The sequence below is a fragment of the Schistocerca nitens genome, chromosome 1, assembly GCF_023898315.1.
Source record: "Schistocerca nitens isolate TAMUIC-IGC-003100 chromosome 1, iqSchNite1.1, whole genome shotgun sequence".
Classification (NCBI taxonomy): domain Eukaryota; kingdom Metazoa; phylum Arthropoda; class Insecta; order Orthoptera; family Acrididae; genus Schistocerca; species Schistocerca nitens.
Window position 1 is genome coordinate 1,023,164,816 of NC_064614.1, and position 23,960 is coordinate 1,023,188,775.

Sequence of the window (23,960 nt, forward strand, 5' to 3'; positions counted from 1 at the left end):
ACAGCAGTGGCTTTTGAGATTCATAGGTTTCCCTGATGTCAGATGCAAAATTGCACTTAAACCTTGCTCCTTTTCTCCTATGATCGATCTCTCTCTCTCTCTCTCTCTCTCTCTCTCTCTCTCTCTCTCTCTCTCTCTCTCTCTCTCTCTCTCTCTCTCTCTCTCATATGTATATGTACCCTCAGAAGTAATTTTATATGAGCTGTCGTAGTTTTCACCCATATTATTTAATTCTCAAAGTCAGTTACTAAAATGTTTGTTCTTCTTTGCCATCAGGTTCATTGCCAGATGGTGGACGTGGCAGCACGCCAGATAGTTTGGGCAGCGCTGGGTCACGGCGAGTCTCCTCAGCATTTCCTGATAACCAGCAGTCTACCCCACAACCACCACCTCAGACTGGCTTTCAGCCAATAAATTCTGGTCAGCCACAACAAATGTACCAGTCTCTCCCACCTGACCATCAGCAACAACAGCCTCAGCAGCAGCAACAGCAGCAGCAACAACAACCACCGCTGCAGCAGCAACAGCAGCAGCAGCCCCAGCAAGGTGGACAGCCTCAGCAACCTTTCCAACCTCAGAGTATGTAAAACTAACTTTTTCTCCTGATGTACAATCCATCGCCTACAGGCTCTGCTGATGCGTATTGTGCAGTGAATGATTATATCTGAAATAATTTGTTTGTGTGAATTGCTGACCCCAGTGTGAAATTACAAAAACCATTGTATTCTGAAAGAATTTTCCGAAACCTGATTCTCTTATGATGTGGCTTCATAATTTTTACACGAGCAAATGTACTATTGATTGTACCGGTGAAAAAAATGGAACAAATATCTGTAGATAATTCAATTTGTTCTCTCTCTCTCTCTCTCTCTCTCTCTCTCTCAATTCGTTGATGTCTCGGAATGTGACCATCAACCAATTCCTTCTTATTGTCAGGTTATGCCATAAATCTCTTTTTCTCCCCAGTTTCATTCGGTAGTTCTTTGTTAGTAATGTGATCTACCCACCGGAACTTAAAAAATTTTCTACACTGCTACACTTCAAAATCTGCTATTCCCTTCTTGTCTAAACTGTTTACTGTCCACATTTCACACCCATACGAGACTACACTCCTGTTTCAGGCAAGACTTCCTATCACTCAAATTAATGTTCAGTGTTAACAAGTTCTTCCTTTCTTTCCTGTAGCCAGTTTGCATTTTATATTTCCTCTGATTTGGCCATCATCGTTATTTTATTGCCTAAATAGCTAAACTCAAATTCTACTTTTAGGGCTGGTTATGTAAAGCAGTTGACCTTCATTTAACACAGTAAATGACCTCAGTTCAAGCTGAACTGGGAAATCTGTTTCATATAGATGTAAATCCAAACCACCACACACAATTCCTGCTTCGTATTTATGGTAGACACTTTATTAATATCTGCAGTTGAAGTGCAATAATGATGTCAATAGCTGATTTTAGTGGTGTTGCCAAGTGTGTCTTGAGTAAAAACAGTGAATCTCCCGTACTGGATTCAACGGTCGTGTTGTACAATAGAGCAGAGTACTGAACAAAGTTCAGTTTCTGAACTAAGAAAAAAAAAAATTACCTTCAGTCAGCATTCTTTCTACAATTGCTCCCTTACTGTCTCATTTCCTAATCTGATTCCTTCAGCATTACTTGATTTAATTTGTCTACATTACCTTTGTTTTACCTTGTTAATTTTCATCTTATGACGACACTATACATTCCATTCAGATGCTTGTCCAAGTCCTTTGCTGTCTCCAAATAGAATTGAAATGTCATAAGCAAACTTCAAACTTTTTGGTTCTTCTCAATCAACTTTAATTCCTTCTCTGAATTTTTCTTTGGTTTCCGCTACTGCTTGCTCAATGTATAGATAGAATAACATCGAGGATAGACTACAACCCTGTAAAACTCCCATCTGAGCCATTGCTTCCCTCTCATGTCCCTCAACTCGTATAACTACCATCTGGTTTTTGAACAAGTTGTAAATAACTCTATGCTACATGTATTTTACCCTGTAACCTACATAATTTCAAAGAGAGCTAACATAATCAACATTGTCAGAAACTCTCTTGAAGTATGCAAATGCTATAAACATAGGTTTACCTTTCCTTACCCCATCTTCATAGACAAATTATAGGGTCAGTGTTGCCTTGCATGTACCTACATTCCTCCAGCACCCAAACTGATCTTCACCAGGGTTAGCTTCTATCAGTTTTTCTTTTCTTCTTTAAACAATTTGTGTCTACATATTGGAAGCATGACTTATTAAACTGATAGTTCGGTAATATTCACACCTGTTAGCACCTGCTGTGTCTTTGTCACTGGAATCATTACATTTTCGTTAAAGCCTGAGGGTATTTTGCATGTCTCAGATATCTTACAAATTCATATAAACCGGTAAACCCCATATCCCATTCTTTAAAGAATTGAACTTGCATGTATAAAACTACTTCAAACATCTGATTGCTTTACAAATGAGTTAATGTGTCAGGTATTTGACATGAAGCACATAAACAAGAAAAAGTTGAGGAAAGGTCGGAAGGTATGTTTAAAGTTTGTTGCAAGTCACTAAGTGTTCTCATTCTCAAATACGGGATGAATACATTCTCAAGCCAGAAGTGCCCTTTCAAATATACTTGAGTTACTGTGTTAAACATTTAATGTAAGATAACAGCTGTTAATGCGTAGGTAAGGACAGCATTTTAAATTTTTAAATTTGGTCAATAAGTGTATGGAATATTGAAAATCAAATATTTGTTGCTCTTGGAAGCCTTTGGGTAGGCGCTGACAACTGGAACTGAGTATCCATTTTCTGGATTATACTTTTAGTAACATGGATGTGTAAAAATGATTTCAGATTTGTGTTATCACCTCCAAAAGTCAAGCGAAAGGGATATGAAAATAAACAAGAAGGGAAATCAGGTGAGAAGAAACTGTTGGTCAAAACCTGTAGATGAAAATAGAATAAGAAACAGCTTGATAGAATACAGTTAGGATTCTTTATAAGGCGAATAATTCTTTTTGTGTGTAGTCAGCTGTCCTTTTTTTTTTTTTTTTTTTTTTTTTTTTTTTGTTTTGTTTGATAAGTGCTTATTAAAGAAATCAAGAAGTTAGGACATGGAGTGACAGTGGACGCAGTTAGTATGGTCTTTTTTGGACTGTGCCCACTGAATATTTATGCCCTTTTTTCCATTTTCTTTTTCCTTGATTTTAGAGAACAAATGATTGCTAATAACACAGCAAGACAGGCAATTATTTTGATAGGTTACATCCTTCAGTTCACCTACTTTGTCTTCCACAGAATGTGATAATCATGTACATTTCCATGTGATTTTGTAAGATTTATCTTACTCATTAATTGCTATCTTTGAGCAACACAAGATGGAAGTTTTGGTTTTTTCCTCCCTACTAATAGTGATTAGTATCTATATTGTGTATCACCTGTGGTTAACTATATGTAGAACAGGATGATTCAGCCCCATTCCACTTTTATCCTGTTGTGTTGTGTAGTCGCATTTGATAAATTGTGGAACCTAAAAGGAAATGAATGTTAAACTTTTATTACCATTCTCATTTAAGTTCACAGAATATGTTCTTGAATACTGCATAATGACACAGTTTCCTCAACCAGGACAGTGAACATACTGCTTTAAAATGTTAATTTCAAATTAATAATGAAGTTTCAAGGTGGATGTTAAGCTGTTCCTAATATCCGTAATGAACTTCTCTATAGAAGAAACTTTTTGGCAGATTAAAATCATATGACTGACTGAGACTTAAACCTAGGACCTTTGCCATGCATAGAAAAGTACTCCACCGACAGAGCTTCCAAAGCACAACTCATTACACCCCCCCCCCCCCCACCTCCAATTGCCACACCCCTCACAGCCTTACATCCACGAATACCTCTCTCCTATCTTCCAATCTGTATAGAAGTACTCCTGCATATGTAGAATGTCACTAAGCCATTTCACTGCTATATCTTTTCTCCCAAGAATAATAGTTCCACAAAATAAGCAGACCATGTGTGAAGTTCAAAGTGTAGGAGAGAGTTACTGGGATTGAAGATTATGAGGATGGGTCACATCATCAGTCATGCTTGGATAACTGTCAGTAGAGAATGGCCTGCTAAAAGCAAAGATGTCAGGTGCAATTCCTGATCCAGCACACAGTTTTAATCTGCCTAATGTTTCTGGTTTGGATGTTTTAATCGACATTGGAGGATCATGCAAGTGTAGTCTCTCACTCAAGAATTTTTGCAAATGACTTGTTCTTTTAAAAGCCAAATGACAGTGGATGATTTTGTTACTCATTATTTTATGACTAAGGGTAGCAAACATCTGTTGCCAAAAAAAGTGGTTTACAGACATCGAAAATAGAATAGAATGTGCCTGAGTGTTCTGGTGAAAATTTAAGTGTCATAGCTAACTGTCGATTCTTGCTTGTTTATCTCCCTATGTTACCACTGAAATCAGGTTTTCGCATTTATTAGTTGACCATAATATCATTGCACCTGTAAATGAGGGCACTTCTGTCAGTTTATCATGAGTTTTTATCATGATATTTCATGAAGACACACTGAACCACTTGATTGTATATGCATAGCTGTCCTGAAATTATTCACAGTGTGATGAATTTTCTTTAGTTGAAACTGTACTTGTTTATTGTAATGTCATTGCGTGTTTGGAATAAGGACCATGGGAGGCCAAGTGCAATGACATCGTCATCAGTAATAATAAAATGTCATATAAGTCATTTCCCTGAAAGTTCAGATATTTGTCTTAAATGCTGTGGTAAAGAGCATGGTTAAAGATCTCCAGCCATAGATGTGACATTAATAGTTTACTACCCAGTCATAAGAATTGGTTTTCTTGTTAATGATAGTGAGGCTACAACCAATCTTCTGCATTATCTTGTTCTGTGTAGTTCTGTGTGCAAAAGCTATGTTGTTTGAACTGAATCAGATTACCAGTGTCAAACATTTTATGTAAAATAATTTAGCTGAGTTGTTTTTTTTTTTTTTTTAATGATGTCTGGGAACTGGACAACTATTTTGTGATATAGGTAAAGCAAGACTGTGATTATAGGAGGTATTAGATTGTTTTGAATTTCCAGCATACAGTGAAACACTGCTTTTACACTTTTCAAAGGACTTTAAAAAAATGGTGTAAATGTGGGAAATAATGTTTTAAGCTGTAAAAGTTATGTACGGGATTACCCCTGACAATTTATGTATGATATATATATATATATATATATATATATATATATATATATATATATATATATATATATATATATATATATATATATATGTATATATATATACATAACAGAAAAGACTTACCAAACAAAAGCACTGGCAGGTCGATAGACACACAAACAAACACACAAAATTCTAGCTTTCGCAACAAACGGTTGCTTCGTCAGGAAAGAGGGAAGGAGAGGGAAAGATGAAAGGAGGTGGGTTTTAAGGGAGAGGGTAAGGAGTCATTCCAATCCCGGGAGCGGAAAGACTTACCTTAGGGGGAAAAAAGGACGGGTATACACTCGCACACAGACACATATCCATCCGCATATACACAGACACAAGCAGACATTTGTAAAGGCAAAGAGTTTGGGCAGAGATGTCAGTCGAGGCGGAAGTACAGAGGCAAAGGTGATGTTGAAAGACAGGTGAGGTACGAGCGGCGGCAAATAGAAATTGGAGATTAGCGGAGATTGAGGCCTGGCGGATAGCGAGAAGAGAGGATATGCTGAAGGGCAAGTTCCCACCTCCGGAGTTCTGACAGGTTGGTGTTAGTGGGAAGTATCCAGATAACCCGGACGGTGTAACACTGTGCCAAGATGTGCTGGCCGTGCACCAAGGCATGTTTAGCCACAGGGTGATCCTCATTACCAACAAACACTGTCTGCCTGTGTCCATTCATGCGAATGGACAGTTTGTTGCTGGTCATTCCCACATAGAAGGCTTCACAGTGTAGGCAGGTCAGTTGGTAAATAACGTGGGTGCTTTCACACGTGGCTCTGCCTTTAACTCCGGAGGTGGGAACTTGCCCTTCAGCATATCCTCTCTTCTCGCTATCCGCCAGGCCTCAATCTCCGCTAATCTCCAATTTCTATTTGCCGCCGCTCGTACCTCACCTGTCTTTCAACATCACCTTTGCCTCTGCACTGCCACCTCGACTGACATCTCTGCCCAAACTCTTTGCCTTTACAAATGTCTGCTTGTGTCTGTGTATATGCGGATGGATATGTGTGTGTGTGCGAGTGTATACCCGTCCTTTTTTCCCCCTAAGGTAAGTCTTTCCGCTCCCGGGATTGGAATGACTCCTTACCCTCTCCCTTAAAACCCACCTCCTTTCATCTTTCCCTCTCCTTCCCTCTCCTTCCCTCTCCTTCCCTCTTTCCTGACGAAGCAACCGTTTGTTGCGAAAGCTAGAATTTTGTGTGTATGTTTGTTTTTGTTTGTGTGTCTATCGACCTGCCAGCGCTTTTGTTTGGTAAGTCTCATCACTTTCTTTCTTTTTAGATATATTTTTTCCACGTGGAATGTTTCCCTCTGTTATATTCATATATACATAATAGGTATCAAAAGACTTGTCAGGGACTTGTTTATTATCTAATGAAGGTTTATTATCTAATAAAAGCCGCTGATGTAGCTGGAACTGATACCTGTCTGGGAAGTAGGAACATTTGACTCAATTTCATATGTCACAATCGATGTTTCTGAAAGCCTGCATCTGTCATTCATTATTTAAATAATGAAAAACAGCACTAGTTAAGTATTTTTTCATGCTTAGCACTACACGTTTTGAGAATTTTTTCTTGTCAAGTGCAAATATGTACATAAGTATTTTGCATGGTGTTGGAATATATGTGATTCTTCGTCTCTTGCACTGTAGTCGTCTCTTTGAGGTTATCAGGTACTGTGCCTCATCAGTTATGAAGAAAACCACACACACATGCAAACTATCTCACTTTGTTTGTTTGTTTGTGTAACATCACAAAAAAATACATATTTAAATATTGCAGTTGAAGTGAGAATAAACTTTCAAAACACATTTTGCTCAGATGCATAAAATATGTAACCGATGCTGTGCTTACACTGAAAACATTTGAGCAACTCAGAGGAATGACGGTGTCAACTAGCACTCCAAGTGGCCATATGCCGAAACACACTAAATATTGTTTTACAAAGATGTTACGATAATCACAGCAATCACGAAACTGCGTTTGTGCAATAGAGACAGTTTGGAAATGTTTGTGATTGGTCATGATATCTTCATTCGAACGAACCTAGTTACTCCCACGCCAAGTAGAGCTTGGTAGCGGTGGGAGATACGGCATGAATTGTTCCAACTTTTACACGTTTACCGATTCAAATCCGCTGAGTACAGTGCCCTGGTGTCAAGAAACTTAACCACGTAATATTTGTAAATAGTACTGGATGGTCAACATCATGCCAGCATAATTTTTTCTCCACAAATGTTTTTTCATAATGCGTAAATTGCGGGAAAATTATAAATATGTTGACACAAAACTGGATGCAAATTAACATTGTGGGCATAGTAAATTTGCCGGGACCGATAAAAAAATGTCATAAGCAGTGGGAAAACGTTAATTCCGGGAACGTAAAAGTGGGGTTACACTTTAGTACATTTTTTGTATAGTGAGCACCATAGTCCTCACATCTACACGGTGATGTCACACATATAGATGCTTTAAAAACTGACATTGTCAGTAAATGTAATTGGCTTGTCTTAATGTAAGCCATTTAAGATTTTTCAAGGGTATTCATGAAGTGCAATAATTTCCTATATTCATGCTGGATCAATAATCCTTTTAGATGTGGTACCAGCATAATGGATTACCTGTGCTTGGTGGAAGGTATCAAATGGTGTAAGGAAAAAAAGCAGTTGGCCTTCAGAAAATGCTTCATCTCTGAAAATGGTTCCATCTCTCCGTACTTTGGGAGACACATGTTTTTATCTGGGAAATGTATACAATCAAGTGGATCAGTGTGTCATTGTGAAATATCATGATAAAAGATTTTGTTTCTGAATTGATATACTTTTCTACCCATTAATTATTTACATTAACTTACCACCTAGCTTTTGCTCTGTCAAGCAATTGCATCAAAGCTACAGTATTCAGCTAGAAATTACAATGAGAAATAGTTCAGTGTTGTGTGTTTCAGATTTTCAAGTCATGTAAATATACTATTATGTCTGTAAAAGCCGGCCGGGGTGACCGAGCAGTTCTAGGCGCTACAGTCTGGAACCGCGCGACCGCTACGGTTGCAGGTTCGAATCCTGCCTCGGGCATGGATGTGTGTGATGTCCTTAGGTTAGTTAGGTTTAAGTAGTTCTAAGTTCTAGGGGACTGATAACCTTAGAAGTTAAGTCCCATAGTGCTCAGAGCCATTTGAACCATTTTTTGTCTGTAAAAGTTGCTATTTGTGTAAAAGAGAGAACAAATTTGTTACAAAAAGAGGTGACAACATTACGTGGCAAGACAGACCATAGATTTGGCAGTAGCAGGAAACTACCTGCGACATGTGACCAGATACAACCATGCTCCAGTCACATGCAAGCTTGCAATTAGCAAAATTAAATTTATTGGTGACAAGAAAGAAAAAGCAGTGACATTGCAGATGCAAAAGGTGACAACACAATTAAGCAAAATATTAAGCTGAAAAACTCAATGTGCAAATTTTGTCATGAGGGACACAATGTTAAAATGAAGAAAACTGAAGTATTTAAGTCACATAAAGAGCAGCAAAGTGCACACAGTAGATATACCACTAATCATAGGGTTGTTGCTGTGCAGTTGCTGTGGTATCATGAACAATACCAGGAAGTACCAACTATGCAAGAACTCCACAGCTGATGTACAGAACTGAACTTCAAAGCTAGCAAATAAATGTGTTTATGGAGAGAGTATGGAGTTAAGAATAGAAATCAGAGAATGGACTGAATGGTGATGTGGCTTATGGTGCAATGTACCTGACCCTAATGTTTACCATCGTGGGCCTTCATTCAAAAGATATTGTCTTTGGAGAGCAGGCGAGACGAAATTAGATTTCGCCTCTTAAAATAATGGCGAGCTATGGAACATTATGGTGTAGTGAGTTTAATTTAGTGAGCTAATGCACTGAAGGTTGCTGGTGCAGTCCTAGTTAGATGTCAGTTTATTTTTCTTCAGTGTTAGATAAGAAGTTCTCGGTTTACTTGTTGTGTTGAATTCAGTTAAAATCCTAATATTTCAATGATTGCCTCCATTGTAATCATCAGGGGCTACATTTGACTAGCATGAAACATTCTTATTCGTTCAAACAAAACATTGAGTTTATCTAATAGGCTATACACGATCACTGTTGATCTTTTGAAATTCCTGTATTTAAAGTGACGAAGTAATTATCCACAGTTTGTTAGGAATGGCCCATGTAACTTTTGTCACATTTGCAAGTAATGTTATAAATACCTGTTACTCTCAGGCTAAGACTACCTTTAACACGTCGTGACATTTCTTTAATTTTTCTAGGTCACCCTAAGATTGGTGTGATTCCTTGCCTGTTTAGGACTCTATCTTACTAGTTGTTGCACCACAGAATTGAAGCTGTGATATGTATTGGTCCTCCTGGCCTTCTTTGAATACTCTCACATATTTGTTTCCTCAACAATGTTGACCTAATATCACAGATAGAATACCCATTCCTCCTCCCAGGGGGCTCACGGTCCTTTCGTGAGATTGTGCCTGGCGAACATAGGACCCTGATCTATTGCAACCAATTCTTCCTTGCCTGGCTGCATTTCTTTCACACTGCCCTCCCTCCCTATCCTTGCTCCTTCCCTGTTGCCCCCTTGTTCCCCTCTCTGTGTTCTGATTTATATCAACCTGGCTATCCACCAGGTTTCCTGTATTGCTTGCAGTTTTGTTCCTTCTGCCCGTTCCTTCATCCTTTTTGACATTTAGGTCCCCTCTTGAAGTTTGACCTCCAAAATTTCTTGTTTTTGGTGTGAGCCATTTGGGGAAGAACTCTCCCTAGCATCTATAGCGTGGATTCCTCTCACCCCTCCCTTCCCCTCTCCCTTCCCCACTGTATTCCCTTTTCAACCTGCTAGGTCACCAGCACGTGTAGCCAGTCTGTGTGGTGGGGCTGTTATGTACCAATATGGCTGAGCCCCCTGACAACACAGGGATTACACTATTGATACCTGAGATGTTCCCTCCCCATGTATGCCAATAAGTGGTTGCTTGTCTCCTTGAAGCATTGGAACTCCAGCAATGGCCGTTGTGCCAGATGGCCCTTGCTGTGGCTGGGTGGAGCCTATGGGGAGAGCTCCTGGTCGGAGTGGGTGGTATCAGGGTGGGTGCTTGGCACTTGAAGCATATCAAGCTGCAAAAATCTGGCCGTTCTCAAATGGTTGTCTCTTAAATGATGAAGGATCATTGAATGCTGCTTCATGTGACTTGTCAACCTCCCCTTGCCTGGCTACACATGTGAGGAGGGTCAGTCTTGCCGTCTTGGGATGAAACACTTTCCCGCTACCTCGTGTGTATTAGGACGGATGGGGACTTATTCCTCTCGACAAAGCAACTTCGATTTCTTATATTATTAGTTGATCGTATGTAAATAGCAGTTGCCGTTGATTAGTGATTCCTTGATAATTATACAATTTCCAATTTATTGAAGATTAATTATGAGTTACAATTGTAACGTGAACAGTGCTTATCCAGTTGCACTTGACATTGAAACTTCAGTGACGGCAGTGCATGTGGATTGATGAGTGTTATGTGCTACAGATGTAACGTGAAGCCATATGTCCCTCCACCTATGCAGTGATTGCATTTTGGGTATGTGTCTTCGCGCTGTACGGCGGATCCTCTGTGTTGTGACTGTGGACACTGTCTCCATGAGGGAAGCCCCTGTGTTTCGCCACCTGTGTGCCACTGGATTGCCTGGCTTACCAGAGAGAGAAGAAGATCCAACAATACAAGTCCCTGGATAGTCTGTCTCATGCGGAGGCTCGCTAAAGGTATGAGAGATTCCATCCAGTGTCACTATCTTCAAATTTTTTCCTCTTGTTACTTCGTTTCCTCCTTGTACTTCTTCTTCACCCCAGCCTCGTCCCCCCCCTCCCCCTCCCTGCAGCCGGCCGCGGTGGTCTCGCGGTTCTAGGCGCACAGTCCGGAACCGTGCGACTGCTACGGTCGCAGGTTCGAATCCTGCCTCGGGCATGGATGTGTGTGATGTCCTTAGGTTAGTTAGGTGTTCTAAGTTCTAGGGGACTGATAACCACAGCAGTTGAGTCCCCTCCCCCTCCCTGGGCGAAGAAGTGCCCCCTTTCTTCGGCACCTGCCCTGGTGATTGGGCTCCTGGCACCCCTCTGCCTGTTGTGTCTCATGCTAGAAGACTCCTACCACCACTTGGCAACGAGATGCACCATCAGTGTGCCCCAAGGTCACCCGCTACCTTTCGGTTCCAGATCTTGCAGGCTCCTGTCCTTCCCCTGTGCCCTGCCCTCCTCCACCTCTGGAAGAGAAGAAACATAAGTCCGAAGACAATGCCCTCCTGGTTCCTTCGGTGGTGCCATCTCCCTCCTCACAACCTGAGTCTGACATCTTATTTATGGATGACACCCCATCCTTGTCGGTGATGACTACTGATTGAGTGAGATGACCTCCTCTCGGCTTCTTTATGTCTAACCTGCACTCGTGCCACATGATCATTCAGTGGAATTGCAACATATACTATCGTCTCCTACCGGAAATACAACGTCTTGTCTCCTCCTATTCTGCGTTCTGTCTTGTTCTTCAAGAAATGCATTTCCATGATGACCACTCTCCCATATTTCGTGGTCATCAGACATTCTGTCGGAACCGTGACAGTTAGGGGGAAGCATCCGGCAGGGTCTGCACCTTGGTTTGCTCCAACGTCATTAGGGACTAGATCCCCCAACATACCAACCTGGAAGCAATAGTGATTCAAGTGCAAACTACTCCCACAATCAACATTTGCAAATTCTACCTCCCTCCAAGTAGGCCACTTCCAAACATTGAACTGTCTACCTTCATCCAGCAACTCCCACCCCCATTTCTCCTCCTTGGGGACTTCAATGCCCACCACCCACTGTGGGGAGGCCACTTCAGAGGGTAGGGGGTCTCCTAATTGACCAACTTATTATGGACCTCGATTCGTTTCCCCTAAATGATGATTTCCCTACACACTTCAGTGCCGCTCATGGCACCTTTACTGCTATCGATCTCACGATCTCACCTGCCCTCGTGGCTTCCCTACGTTGGTCATCCTATGATGACCTTTGTGACAGTGACCACTTTCCGGTGATTCTATCGTTCGCTTGCTGCCACCAGGTGGGTAGACCCCCATGTTGGGCATTCCGCAGTTCCAGTTGGCCTTTATATACATCTGCTGTGCACTTTGACACCTCCCTCTCGAATTCCATTGATGCAGTCATGCAAGGGCGACTCTACCGCTATTCTTCACGCTGCTGTCACTGCTGTCTCCCTACGGTGATGGACCAAGGACGTCCAAGCTCCATAGCCTTCTGGGCCGCCAGCGACAGTCAACTGTCCAGGGTCCTAATCTCCAAGGTGCTCTGTGCACTGATCCACTGGTCCTCGCAGAACCCCTCGTGACACACTTTGCGATGACATCTGCGTCCTCTTCCTATCCTGCCACCTTTCTCAAGCAGAAATGCAGAGTTGAACAGAGCCCCCTCTGTTGCATCCCGCACCATGCTGAGCTCTATAATGTACACTTCATTGGAAGGGAATTCTTGCAGGCCCTTACCTCTTTACGAGACACAGCCCCATGCCCCGATTCCATTCACAACTAGATGATCCAACGCTGGGACATTCCCCAGAGGCATCTCCTCAGGGTCCTCAACTACATTGGTCTCACAGGTGCTTTTCTGTCACAATGGCGAGACAGTATAGTTATTCCTGTCCTTAAGCCTGGGAAGAACCCAACATCTCTCGACAGCTACTGCCCAATTAGCCTGCTGAATGTACTTTGTAAACTGCTTGAGAGGATGGTTAGCTTCAGATTATGTTAGGTACATGAATCCCGAGGCATTTTGTCCCTGTATCGGTGCAGCTTCCGTGCAGGACCATCTACTCATATTGGAAACAGCCATCCGACAGGCTTTTACTCACTGCTGGCACCTTGTTGTGGTCTTCTTTGACCTATGTAAGGCATACGACATGGCTTGGTGCCATCACATTTTAATTACCCTCCATGACAGGGCCTTCCGTGGTCCCCTTCCAATTTTTATCCATGAATTTTTATCTCATTGGCTCTTCCGGGTTCGAGTTGGCACTTTACTCAGCGCCCTTCAGATTCAGGAGAATGGTATCCCACAGTGTTCTGTGCTAAGTGTCACACTCTTCCTCATTGCCATTAATGCGCTGGCGACCTCTTTTGGGACTCTGGTTACCCCGGAGTTGTAAGTCTACGATTTTTGCATCTGGTGCAGCTCCCACTCAGTAACATCGGCTGAGTGCAAGCTCCAAGGTGCCATCCAATGGGCCTCTGTGTGGGCCGCCTGCCGTGGATTCCAGTTTTCTCCCTCCAAACATGGGTTATGCATTTTTGTCGTGACCCACAGTAAACCCTGATCCAAAACTTGACTTAGGCGGCGAGCTCCTCGATGTTGTAGCACAGTTCCGTTTCTTGGACCTTATTTTTGATAAAAAGCTGACATGCTGCTCCATATTTGCGTACCTAAAGACTGCATGCATGCTGCAGCTTAATGCTCTCCACCTCCCGGCCCACACATCTTGGGGTGCAGACCATACCACTCTTCTCCACCTTTACCGTGCTCCGGTCTTGTCCAGACTAGATTATGGTAGTCAGGTTTATTACTCAGCAGCTCCTTCCACTTTGAAACTGCTTGACCCTGTTCACAATTGTGAGGTGCACCTTGCTATTGGTGCCTTTCACACTAGTCCTTTTGATAGTCTCCTCACAGAAGTGGGGATTCCCCCTCTATAAATACAACGGAGCTAAGTCCTGGTTTCTTATGCAATCGCCATTTGCCAGTTCCCTGCCCATCCCATGTACCGTATGCTCTTTGCCAACGAGGGATATCTCCCTCATGACATCTGCTCATGGGTGGGATTGCTGGTTGGCATGTGTCTCACTTATCTCTGTCGGAATCTCCATCTCCACTCACTGGTATGCACTTCATGTCCTTCCTCCCATTCCCCCCCTCCCCCGCAACCCTCCGCCCCTGCACCCCTCTCTGGTATGGTGCCTAGACCACAGCTTAGGACCGATCTATTCCAGGTCCTAAGATCTGTCACCACTACGGTTTTCCAGCATCTCGTATGTGCCATCCTTGCAGAGTTCCAGGGTGCCACCATCTTTTACACTGTTGGTTCTAAGACAGTCGATAAGGTGGGATATGCTTTCACGTCTCCCACTGGCTTAGAACACCATTCATTGCTGGAATCATGTGGTGTGTTCACAGCAGAGCTTCTAGCCATTCACAGGGGCATCCTTTTTGTTTCTCTGGCCTGCCTCCACAGTGTTTTAAACAGATTCAATTAGCAGCCTGCAGGCTATCAACCGATGCTACTCTTGTCACCCTTTGGTCTCTACTATCCATAACCTTCTCTCTGCCCTTGGCCATGCCACCTGCTCAGTTGTCTTTCTCCGGGTCCCAAGACATGTGGGCATCTCAAGGAATGAACTGGCTGACTGTGTGGCTAGAGAAGCAGATACTTACCCCCCCCCTCCCCCTCCCCCATTTTGTTTCATGATTCCAGCTGCAGATATGTGGATTTATGTCAAATCTCTCTTTGCCCAAAGATGGAGTGACATCTTGTGCACTACTGCTCATAGTAATAAACTGTGCACAATTAAGGAGTCTACTGCAGTTTGACACTCATCCTTCCACTCCTCTCAGAAGGAGACCACTGTTTTATGCCATCTATGCATTGGTCATACCAGGCATATCCATTGTTTCCACCTATGTAACGACCCTACCCCACAACATGGTTGTGGACCCAGACTGACAGTATCCCACATATTGGTGGAATGTCCCCTTCTTTTGGCCCTTCATGATAAGTATAGTCTTCTCGATTCTTTAAATTTAATATTACCAGATGATTCGTGGATGGTTGAACTGATACTCTGTTTCCTCTGTTAAAGTGGTTTTTATTTCCAGATATAAGGTTTCACTTTACTCTTGGAGTGGGGGCAGGGTGGTTGTGTGTGGGACCTCTTTTTCAGTCTTCTCGGTCTGGGACCCCATGACCACTCCCCCATGAAAAGACTGCCCTTTTTTTCCAGTTTTTAGATTTGGTCTCAATGTTTATGCCTTTTACTGTGTGTGTTTTAATCTTCATTATTTTATTATTTGACTCCCCTGACTGGATCCGTCCACTTTTAGCAAACCCTCTTTCTTCTGTGACTAGCTTCAGAATTGTGGGACTGGTGACATCGCTGTTTGGTCCCATAACCCCTCTCAATTAATCAATATCTGAACACTGTTATCTGACAGTTAACCTCACAGCCAAGGTATTCCTTTTCTAAAATAGTCCTGCCTGTGTGTGGGTGTTCAACACAGCTCACTTCTGGATGAGATTTGAATGCTGCACCCACTGAGATGCAGTTCTCCATGTGTCAGTTTTCTGTACACTGAATGGCAGAGTCATCCATCTAATTTCCATTTGACCACCGCAGCCAACAAAAGCAACTTCCTGGCCATCCTCCACTTCAGCTGTAAACCTTATGTTAGGATGCATAGCATTCATATGGTCAGTGAACTGCTGCAGCACTTCTGTGCCATGAGGCCAGATTAAAAATGTATATTCAGTTAATCTGAAGAAGCAGGATAGATGGAAGAGAGTGCTGTTCAACAATAGTTCTTCAATATCCTCTCTGAAAAAAAAGCTATGGCTGGTATAATAATTTTTTTTGTTCATCATCAGCGTGGTCTCTCCTTTTACAAAGGTACCAGTGGAACACATTTGAAAACTATCTAAATATAAAATATATGTTAGTCAACTGGATGTTGAGAATGTGTAATCTATTGACTGCTCATTTCTTCCCTGAAATTTTAAAATTATTTCGGTACACCATGAGGACCATTTATTTTTTGTGTAGTGGAAATTATTGTGAAACAAAACAGATCACTTTTATAGCCACCCATGAAAATTAAAGAAATGTTGTGACATGTTACAGTCTTGACAAAATTATTTAATTGTATAGATAAAAAATCTACTCACCAAGCGGCAGCAAAACACACACATAAAAGATGGTTGTAATTGGCAAGCTTTCGGAGCCAGTGGCTCATTCTTCATGTAGAAGGATTGAAGGGGAAGGAAGAGGGGTGAAGAAAAAAAAAGAGGACTGGAAAGATCTAGGATAAAGGGGTAGATTTTGGGAAAATCATCCAGAACCATGGGTCAGCAGAAACTTACTGTATGGGATGAGAAGGAAAGACTATTTTATGTGTGTGTGGTGCCGCCACTTGGTGAGTAGATTTTTTTATCTATTCAATTAAATAATGTTGTCAATAATTGATTGTTTTTGTCGTCATGTTATAGTCTTGACGTGAGTGTAACAGCGCTTTATGGTGTTCCTTGGGAGCGTGGCAACAGTCTCACGGTCCAGTCTGTATGGATTGTTGCCAATTGCTGTGTTTAGCATCAGTGTAACCTTAAATATAGAAATTAAGAATAATCTGTGATGGCTGTTAAATATAAACAAGATTTTATTAGGATACACAAGAATTCTTGTTCATGCAACAAACTATTGGGCCCATGGCATAAGGAAAGCAGTTGAAATCAGACTAAGTGAAAACAGCTTTAATAGAGACTCTTGCTATGCATTTAGCAATGCATAGAAGCATGCAGTTGATAAAGAAAGAGCGGGCGCTGATGACCTTGATGTTGAGCGCCCATAAACCCCAACACACACACACACATAAAGAAAGAGCTCAGAGTAAGACTTCTCATTGTGTACCCTCAGAGGCGAGTGATTACACTGTAAGCAATGCTGAATAGTGGGTGCAAACATAATCTATGGATGCAGAGGACACCACCTCAGTTCATGCAATTCTTGTGTTGTTTTCATGATGTAATTCAGCCTGTCAGATACAGTCCTCTGCACATAAAAGTGGGAGTCTTGCCAGGTTCATGACAGTCTGATTCTTACACTGACGATGATGATGGAGGCAATTGAAAGCTTGGGATTTTATCCAAATTTGATGCAACAACTAGATCTATGACTTTTTATCCAGGGCTCTGTCATGAGATGCTTCATAGCCTTGTTTCTTCATTCTTGCGCTACTTTCAGTTCTGATAACCCTCGTCACTATGTTTGTTACAGTACTGTACTGTGGGACTAAGAGATAAAATATAATTGATTTCTTGTTTAAGATGCAACAGAAACACACAGATTTATTTATGGTGTTATTATACACAATTTTTAGAGTAATAGTCATTATAGAAACATTGGTAACTTAAACTGTTCTTGCACCATAAATGTCACACCTTGCCACAGAAGTATAGAATTTTCAATAAATTTCAGGGAAGTAAAATTGTTTATTAATTTTAAGTTTCTGAAACATTGGTTTCTAATGTGTATAATTTGGTTCCCATAAACCAGTGTCAGTCGTACCCTTTATTTTCAGCCATACCATTGCATTTTTCACTGACAAACATAAAAAATTCAGACAAGTAGCATTAAATCCAGCTCCTCATATATGTCAGTCTAATACCATACACATTTCGACAGTGGAAAGCCCAGTTAGAATCAGTAAGTAGGTCCTGGGTTCGATTCCCGGCCAGGTTGGGGATTTTCTCTTTCCGGGGACTGGGCGTGTGTGTTGTCCTCATGATTTCATCATCATCATTCATGACAGTGACTATATTGGACTGTGTAAAAATTGGGACTTTGTATGGGCACTGATGACCATGCAATTGAGCACCCCACAAATCAATAATAATAATAATAATCATCAGAAAGTAGGGTTCCAGTGCCTGGAGAAATTGGCCATGTGTATGAGAGTTGTGAACGTGTGTGGGTGGGTGGTCAAGTTCAGAAGGACTGTATCCAGAAACTTGCAAGTAGATATTTTAGCAGTATTTTTTCATTGTGTCTTTCTGTGACTCTACACCACCTCTATGTAGTGAATAGCAATCTTTCCGCTCCATAATATCATACCCACTTAGCTGTTTCTCCACTGCATTATTCCTGTTTTTGGTGGGCTGTGCAAGAATGTATCGTGTCCATTTTCTGGGGATTGTATCACCTGTATCAAGACCCTCCAGTGTGAATGGCTATAGTGAGAGGTAGCTGGCACCTTACACTACATTGCCATTTGGTTCATTCTCCTATCCCCATCCTGGAACCACATCATCCTCTTGTGAGAAAATTGTTTTGTACATGCCACTTGTTTTTAAAAGATGCCAGAATAAGTGAATTGTCACGTATGAACAAGACTTCACAGTTTCAAAACTGCTGAACTATGTTAGATTTTTCTGAAATAATGTATCAGAATTAAAGTGGTCAGTGTCTTACTTATGCGAAATATGGATTTGTGTATATTGTGCTGTGAATAAATGCTGGCAAAGTGTCCAACGGGTATTGTCAAACAGAAATGCCGATCAGCTTGTGATACTACACAAGACATTGGTGTACAGAAGTGTAGCCTCTGCGCAGTGCTCTGCTCGTAAGGATACTGGAGTGTATTCTGTTACTGCCTCCCCTCCCTGTGTGTCTACTGTAAATATGAAGGTGCTGCCCTTGTAGCCCACGTACTCAGTTTGCTTTGCCTGTTAATGACTTTCTCATCACTGCTAAAATTGTATGACCATGACGAGCCCATTTATCACCTAACAGGAAATGGTAGAAAATACCGAGTAGACTCATAAATCCTATGCCAATCACTTTCATGGAGTATCTTATGCAGAAATTTGTTCTTGAGAAATAATTCAGGAGTGCAGTGAGAAAGCCATGTAAGGTGGTATGAAATTATGAACCCCTAATTTATGAAGGTATAAATGTTGTAGGAAAGTTTTGTTAGACTACAAATACTTTTGGATTAAAGGAGATCATTCACCAAAAAGCAGAAGCGTAAAGTTGTTGATAGGAACACAAAATGAAAGAAAACTTGCTAGCTTTTGGACTAATCCTCTTATGATGTAGAAATGCAAAACTGACACTGTTAGTACAGTTGACACTGTGTAGGGAGGTGTATGTGTGTTATTCTAGCTCATTAAAGGATTGCTGTGAAAGCTAGCAAGTTTTCTTTCTTTTTGTTTGTGCTTATCGATAACTCACTGCTTCTGCTTTATGGGGAGCGGTCATCATTAATCGAATAGTATTTAGAGTCTCATGAAGGCATTGAACAGTTTTGAGTATGTTTGAGCAGCTGTCACGTGGTGAGAATATTGTGCAGCGGCTATAGCTTGGCTGCTGTGGAAGAAGGCTGCAGGAAGCATCTAGAAAGACTAGCTGGGAGCAAGCCATTTCCCTGGTGGTCAGAGGTAGCATGGGAACTCCGTGGCATACTTGTGGAGCATGCAGAGAAATGGAGGCTTCAGATGCATGAAATAGGGAGACAGTCTTTAATATTTAGTGAAAATGCATAAAACACCTTACATATGTGTCACATAAAAACTGAAAACAGCTTATGAAGTGCGACAGTGAGATGAGCTTGTGTAAACACAATACTTAAAAAGTTACCAACATTTATATTTATCATAGTTTATGAAAATAGATGCCTAATGAGCAATGAACCCAACAGCCAAGCGAGATTCATGATGCGTCATATGAAAGATTGTGTGTGTGTGTGTGTGTGTGTGTGTGTGTGTGTGTGTGTGTGTGTGTGTGTGTGTGTGTGTTTCTAGCTTACAGCTGCTCAGTGGTGAGGTTATCAATGCCCTGAATGCTGATGATGTCAGCAATTATGGCAGCAAGTTTTACAAGGAAACAAATTAGTGATTCTTTACAAACGATTTATTTACGTATAAGCATATAATGTCATAACTGTGTATTCCTTCACATGAATGCACTGTCTCAGGCCAGCATGAGTATCCCCGTTTCCTTAGCTAACTGATTCTTACGTTTAGTTAACTGTAATTTGATGTTCATAATGTATTTAAAGTTGTGTTATGACTAGTCAGGCTGCAGCTCTGGATGTAGCAAGAATTTCATAAAGTTATGTATTATTATTATGAGATGGCAAAGTGACCCAGAGTATTGATTATATGACATTGATTATGTGTTCTAATGTGTATACATGTGAAATTTATGTTTAAATTTCTTGAATGGCAGTCATTTTGAAAGTGTGTTGAATAGCATAGTGCCCACGTGACCAGATCCTTCTAACAGTTTGCAGAGCAGAGCTTTAGGTCTTTTGTTGGGTGCTGAAGAGTGTGATAAAATCAGAGAAGTTAGGGCAGCCAAAGTGCTGTTGGGCTTCAGACTTTTAGAATATTTTGTGATCGCGAGCTGAACACATGGGAACATGTCAGGCTTTGAATTATACTGGCACAGAATTTTCAAACCACTTTTGGTGACACTTTCTTTTTCAATCACACGAACTTAACTCTGTTTAAATGTTTGTCAGCAACAGTGGAATTTAGTGATCTTTCTGCATTTCATGATTTGAATTGTGTAACGAACCTGTTTTGTATTAGTCATGATAATCTGTCTCAGTGATGATGAACTTTAGATTACACTGTGATCTTGAACTTTTAACATTTTGCTGCTGGCTCTTCATGAATTAATACATGGCTTCATGGATTTAGTCCTGTTTGTAAATGCTCTACTGGCTGGCACTATGTAACTACATTTCCTTTACTCGTTTTAATGTTGTTCAGTTATCAATTTAATGTGAGGCCACTAGTCACATACATTTGTGGTTTTTTTTGTTTTTTTTTTGTTTTTTTGTTTTTTAATAAACTTTGGGTTAAAATTATAAACAACCCGCTGTAGATAAAAACATTGCTATACACGTTCCTTTTAAATATTTATTTGTTCCTCGTAACTTGTTTTATTTCTCTAATGTCTACAGTAGTAAAAGTGCTTCAAGATTAATTTTATGTTAAGATATGGCCTTGAAAGCAATTGTATATGACCATCCCCTACTGATTTCAGCGAGTCATACTGAAATATTAGATCATCATGGAAAATCCCCTTTAAGTGTAGGAAAGGTTTCCAGTGAAACTCCCCCACTTCAAATTCAATGGTATCTTGAGTTGGTCTTAAAATCGGTCCTCTTATTTCCACAGTTTCTATTGCTAGATTTGTAATTTTGTTTTTTATGTATTCAAGGCTATAATTTTATTATTATTATTATTATTATTATTATTATTATTATTATTATTATTTTGTGCAGATTACCCACGTTACCCAGTGGCATTTGTCGGTGGGCCTGTAATGGGACAGCAGCAACCACCTCCACACATGATGGTGCAGGGTGCTTCAGGTCAGCAGCCAGGAGTGCCACAGAATGCTTATCAGCCATCATACCAGTACCCCTCTGTGCAAACGTAAGTCGTTGGAATGTTCTGTATGAATGTGCACAAAGAGTTGTTAGGTTTGTCAATTACACTACTGAATTATTGATTGTGATGTGTGTGAAACTCGGTTCTTGATAACATCAGTCCTTCCTGTGCTCACTTAGGCTGGGTGCAACCAGATATGTGGTCTGATTTTCACACACTCTGTTTTTGTCATTAGTTTCTTAGTGATTACTGTCCTCAGAGCCTTATATTGGAAATACCAATTATCCCCCCCTAACTCCAATACCAGGTTGGATACAGCCAGCATCTTGGGTGCACCATTGCACAACATGAAATCTTTCTCCTTCAGCATATCGGCCCTACTATTCTTCTATCCTGCATCTTACCCAAAACTGCCCAGCTTTGAAGAGGAGATAAAACCTTAATACCTATTATCATCAGTGTAGCTTCCGGCTCAGCATATCCCAGCTGTTTTCCTCCTGTGCAACAGTGAAGCAGTTTCTCTGTTACATTATAAAGTATCCATGTTTTTTTCTTCCCTATCAATTTCTGTTTTCTTCCTCTCCTCTCGTCTGGTAATCTTAACCTATTGTTTCTCACACTTCTGATGAGTTGACTCATTTGATTCCCTCTAAACTGCTGTAATACATTCCTGTTGATGTCATAACCTTTAACAGCAACATAATGAGGACAATTCCTAAGACAGTATTAAAAAGACTTACAGATTCCTGAATACCATAGATTCTATACTATCTATTATTACTTCATTATTATTATTAATGTATTGAATATTGACTCACTGAGGTGTTCTGGTTACATGTAAGGCCCTGAAGGCTCCAACCTTAAAATGTCAAGTAAATGCAGAAATAAATTAAAAAATGGTGAACATATATCTTGAACACATACAGTTGTCACCTACTAACAGACTACTCTGACCATGAAAACTTCTATTAAGCTCTCTAGCCTATACTTGGAAATGACACTTCAGCAGGAACACGTGGAGAAACCGAGCAAAGTTATCACGTCCTGCCCGGAACACATGTAATCTTACATTTCGTCAACTTGCTCAAACTCATTAACTATGTGATGTTCGAAGGTGGAACCACATCAGTATCTTCTGGAAGAGCTGTGCTATCTTTTATTTGTGGTAACAAATTTTTAAGGCGTTATACAAAAAGATTATGAAAACACATGTACTGACAATGTTACTGAATTTTTAACGTAAAAGGTAACAATTTTGTAATTGATTTAGAGAAACAATTATGTGAACAAAATCTCAAGAGTGGATCATATTTTCATTTGCCCCAAACTGGGATTTCGTTGGAAATCTCTAGCGCAAGATAATTTGAGTTAAATGTGATGCATGATGCTGTGTTCACCCATAAAAACCTCGTCAGCAGTCCGTTTGCTTTCATTGCCAGAAACAGAATGCTAGGTTTATAATTAGCCCATTATTATCTTTTATGAGAAACCTATCAACTTATTTATATAATAGAGGGAAACATTCCACGTGGGAAAAATATATCTAAAAACAAAGATTATGTGACTTACCAAACGAAAGTGCTGGCTGGTCGATAGACACACAAAAAAAACACAAACATACACACAAAATTCAAGCTTTCACAGCCAACGGTTGCTTCATCAGGAAAGAGGGAAGGAGAGGGAAAGACGAAAGGATGTGGGTTTTAAGGGAGAGGGTAAGGAGTTATTCCAATCCCGGGAGCGGAAAGACTTACCTTAGAGGGAATAAAAGACAGGTATACACGCGCGCGCGCTCGCGATGGAGCACTTCCTTTCACGCTGATCACCTGCCACCCTACCTAAAAGCTCTTTCCTCATTACCTTAGCCAGCTTCATCCTGACCAACAACTTCTTCACTTTCGAAGGCCAGACATACCAACAATTAAAGGGAACAGCCATGGGTACCAGGATGGTCCCCTCGTACGCCAACCTATTCATGGGTCGCTTAGGGGAAGCCTTCTTGGTTGCCCAGGTCTGCCAACCCAAATTTTGGTACAGATTTATTGATGACATCTTCATGATCTAGACTCATAGTGAAGAAGAACTCCAGAATTTCCTCTCCAACCTCAACTCCTTTGGTTCCATCAGATTCACCTGGTCCTACTCCAAATCCCATGCCACTTTCCTTGACTTTGACCTCCACCTGTCCAATGGCCAGCTTCACACATCCGTCCACATCAAACCCACCAACAAGCAACAGTACCTCCATTATGACAGCTGCCACCCATTCCACATCAAACGGTCTCTTTCGTACAGCCTAGGTCTTCGTGGCAAACGAATCTGCTCCAGTCCGGAATCCCTGAACCATTACACCAACAACCTGAAAACAGCTTTCGCATCCCGCAACTACCCTCCCGATCTTGTACAGAAGCAAATAACCAGAGCCACTTCCTCATCTCCTCAAACCCAGAACCTCACACA

The 23,960-nt window shown here is 41.0% G+C and overlaps 1 protein-coding gene across 1 annotated transcript in view; it reads left to right on the top strand.

Annotated features, from left to right (window-relative positions):
• The window catches only part of LOC126196391 (protein TFG-like), a 53,353-nt gene that overhangs the window by 21,843 nt on the left and 7,550 nt on the right, over window positions 1-23,960 (top strand). The window contains exons 5-6 of the mRNA XM_049934561.1: window positions 277-579; window positions 21,392-21,545. Coding sequence (XP_049790518.1) covers window positions 277-579; window positions 21,392-21,545 — 457 coding nt within the window. The remainder of the gene's footprint in view (window positions 1-276; window positions 580-21,391; window positions 21,546-23,960) is intronic.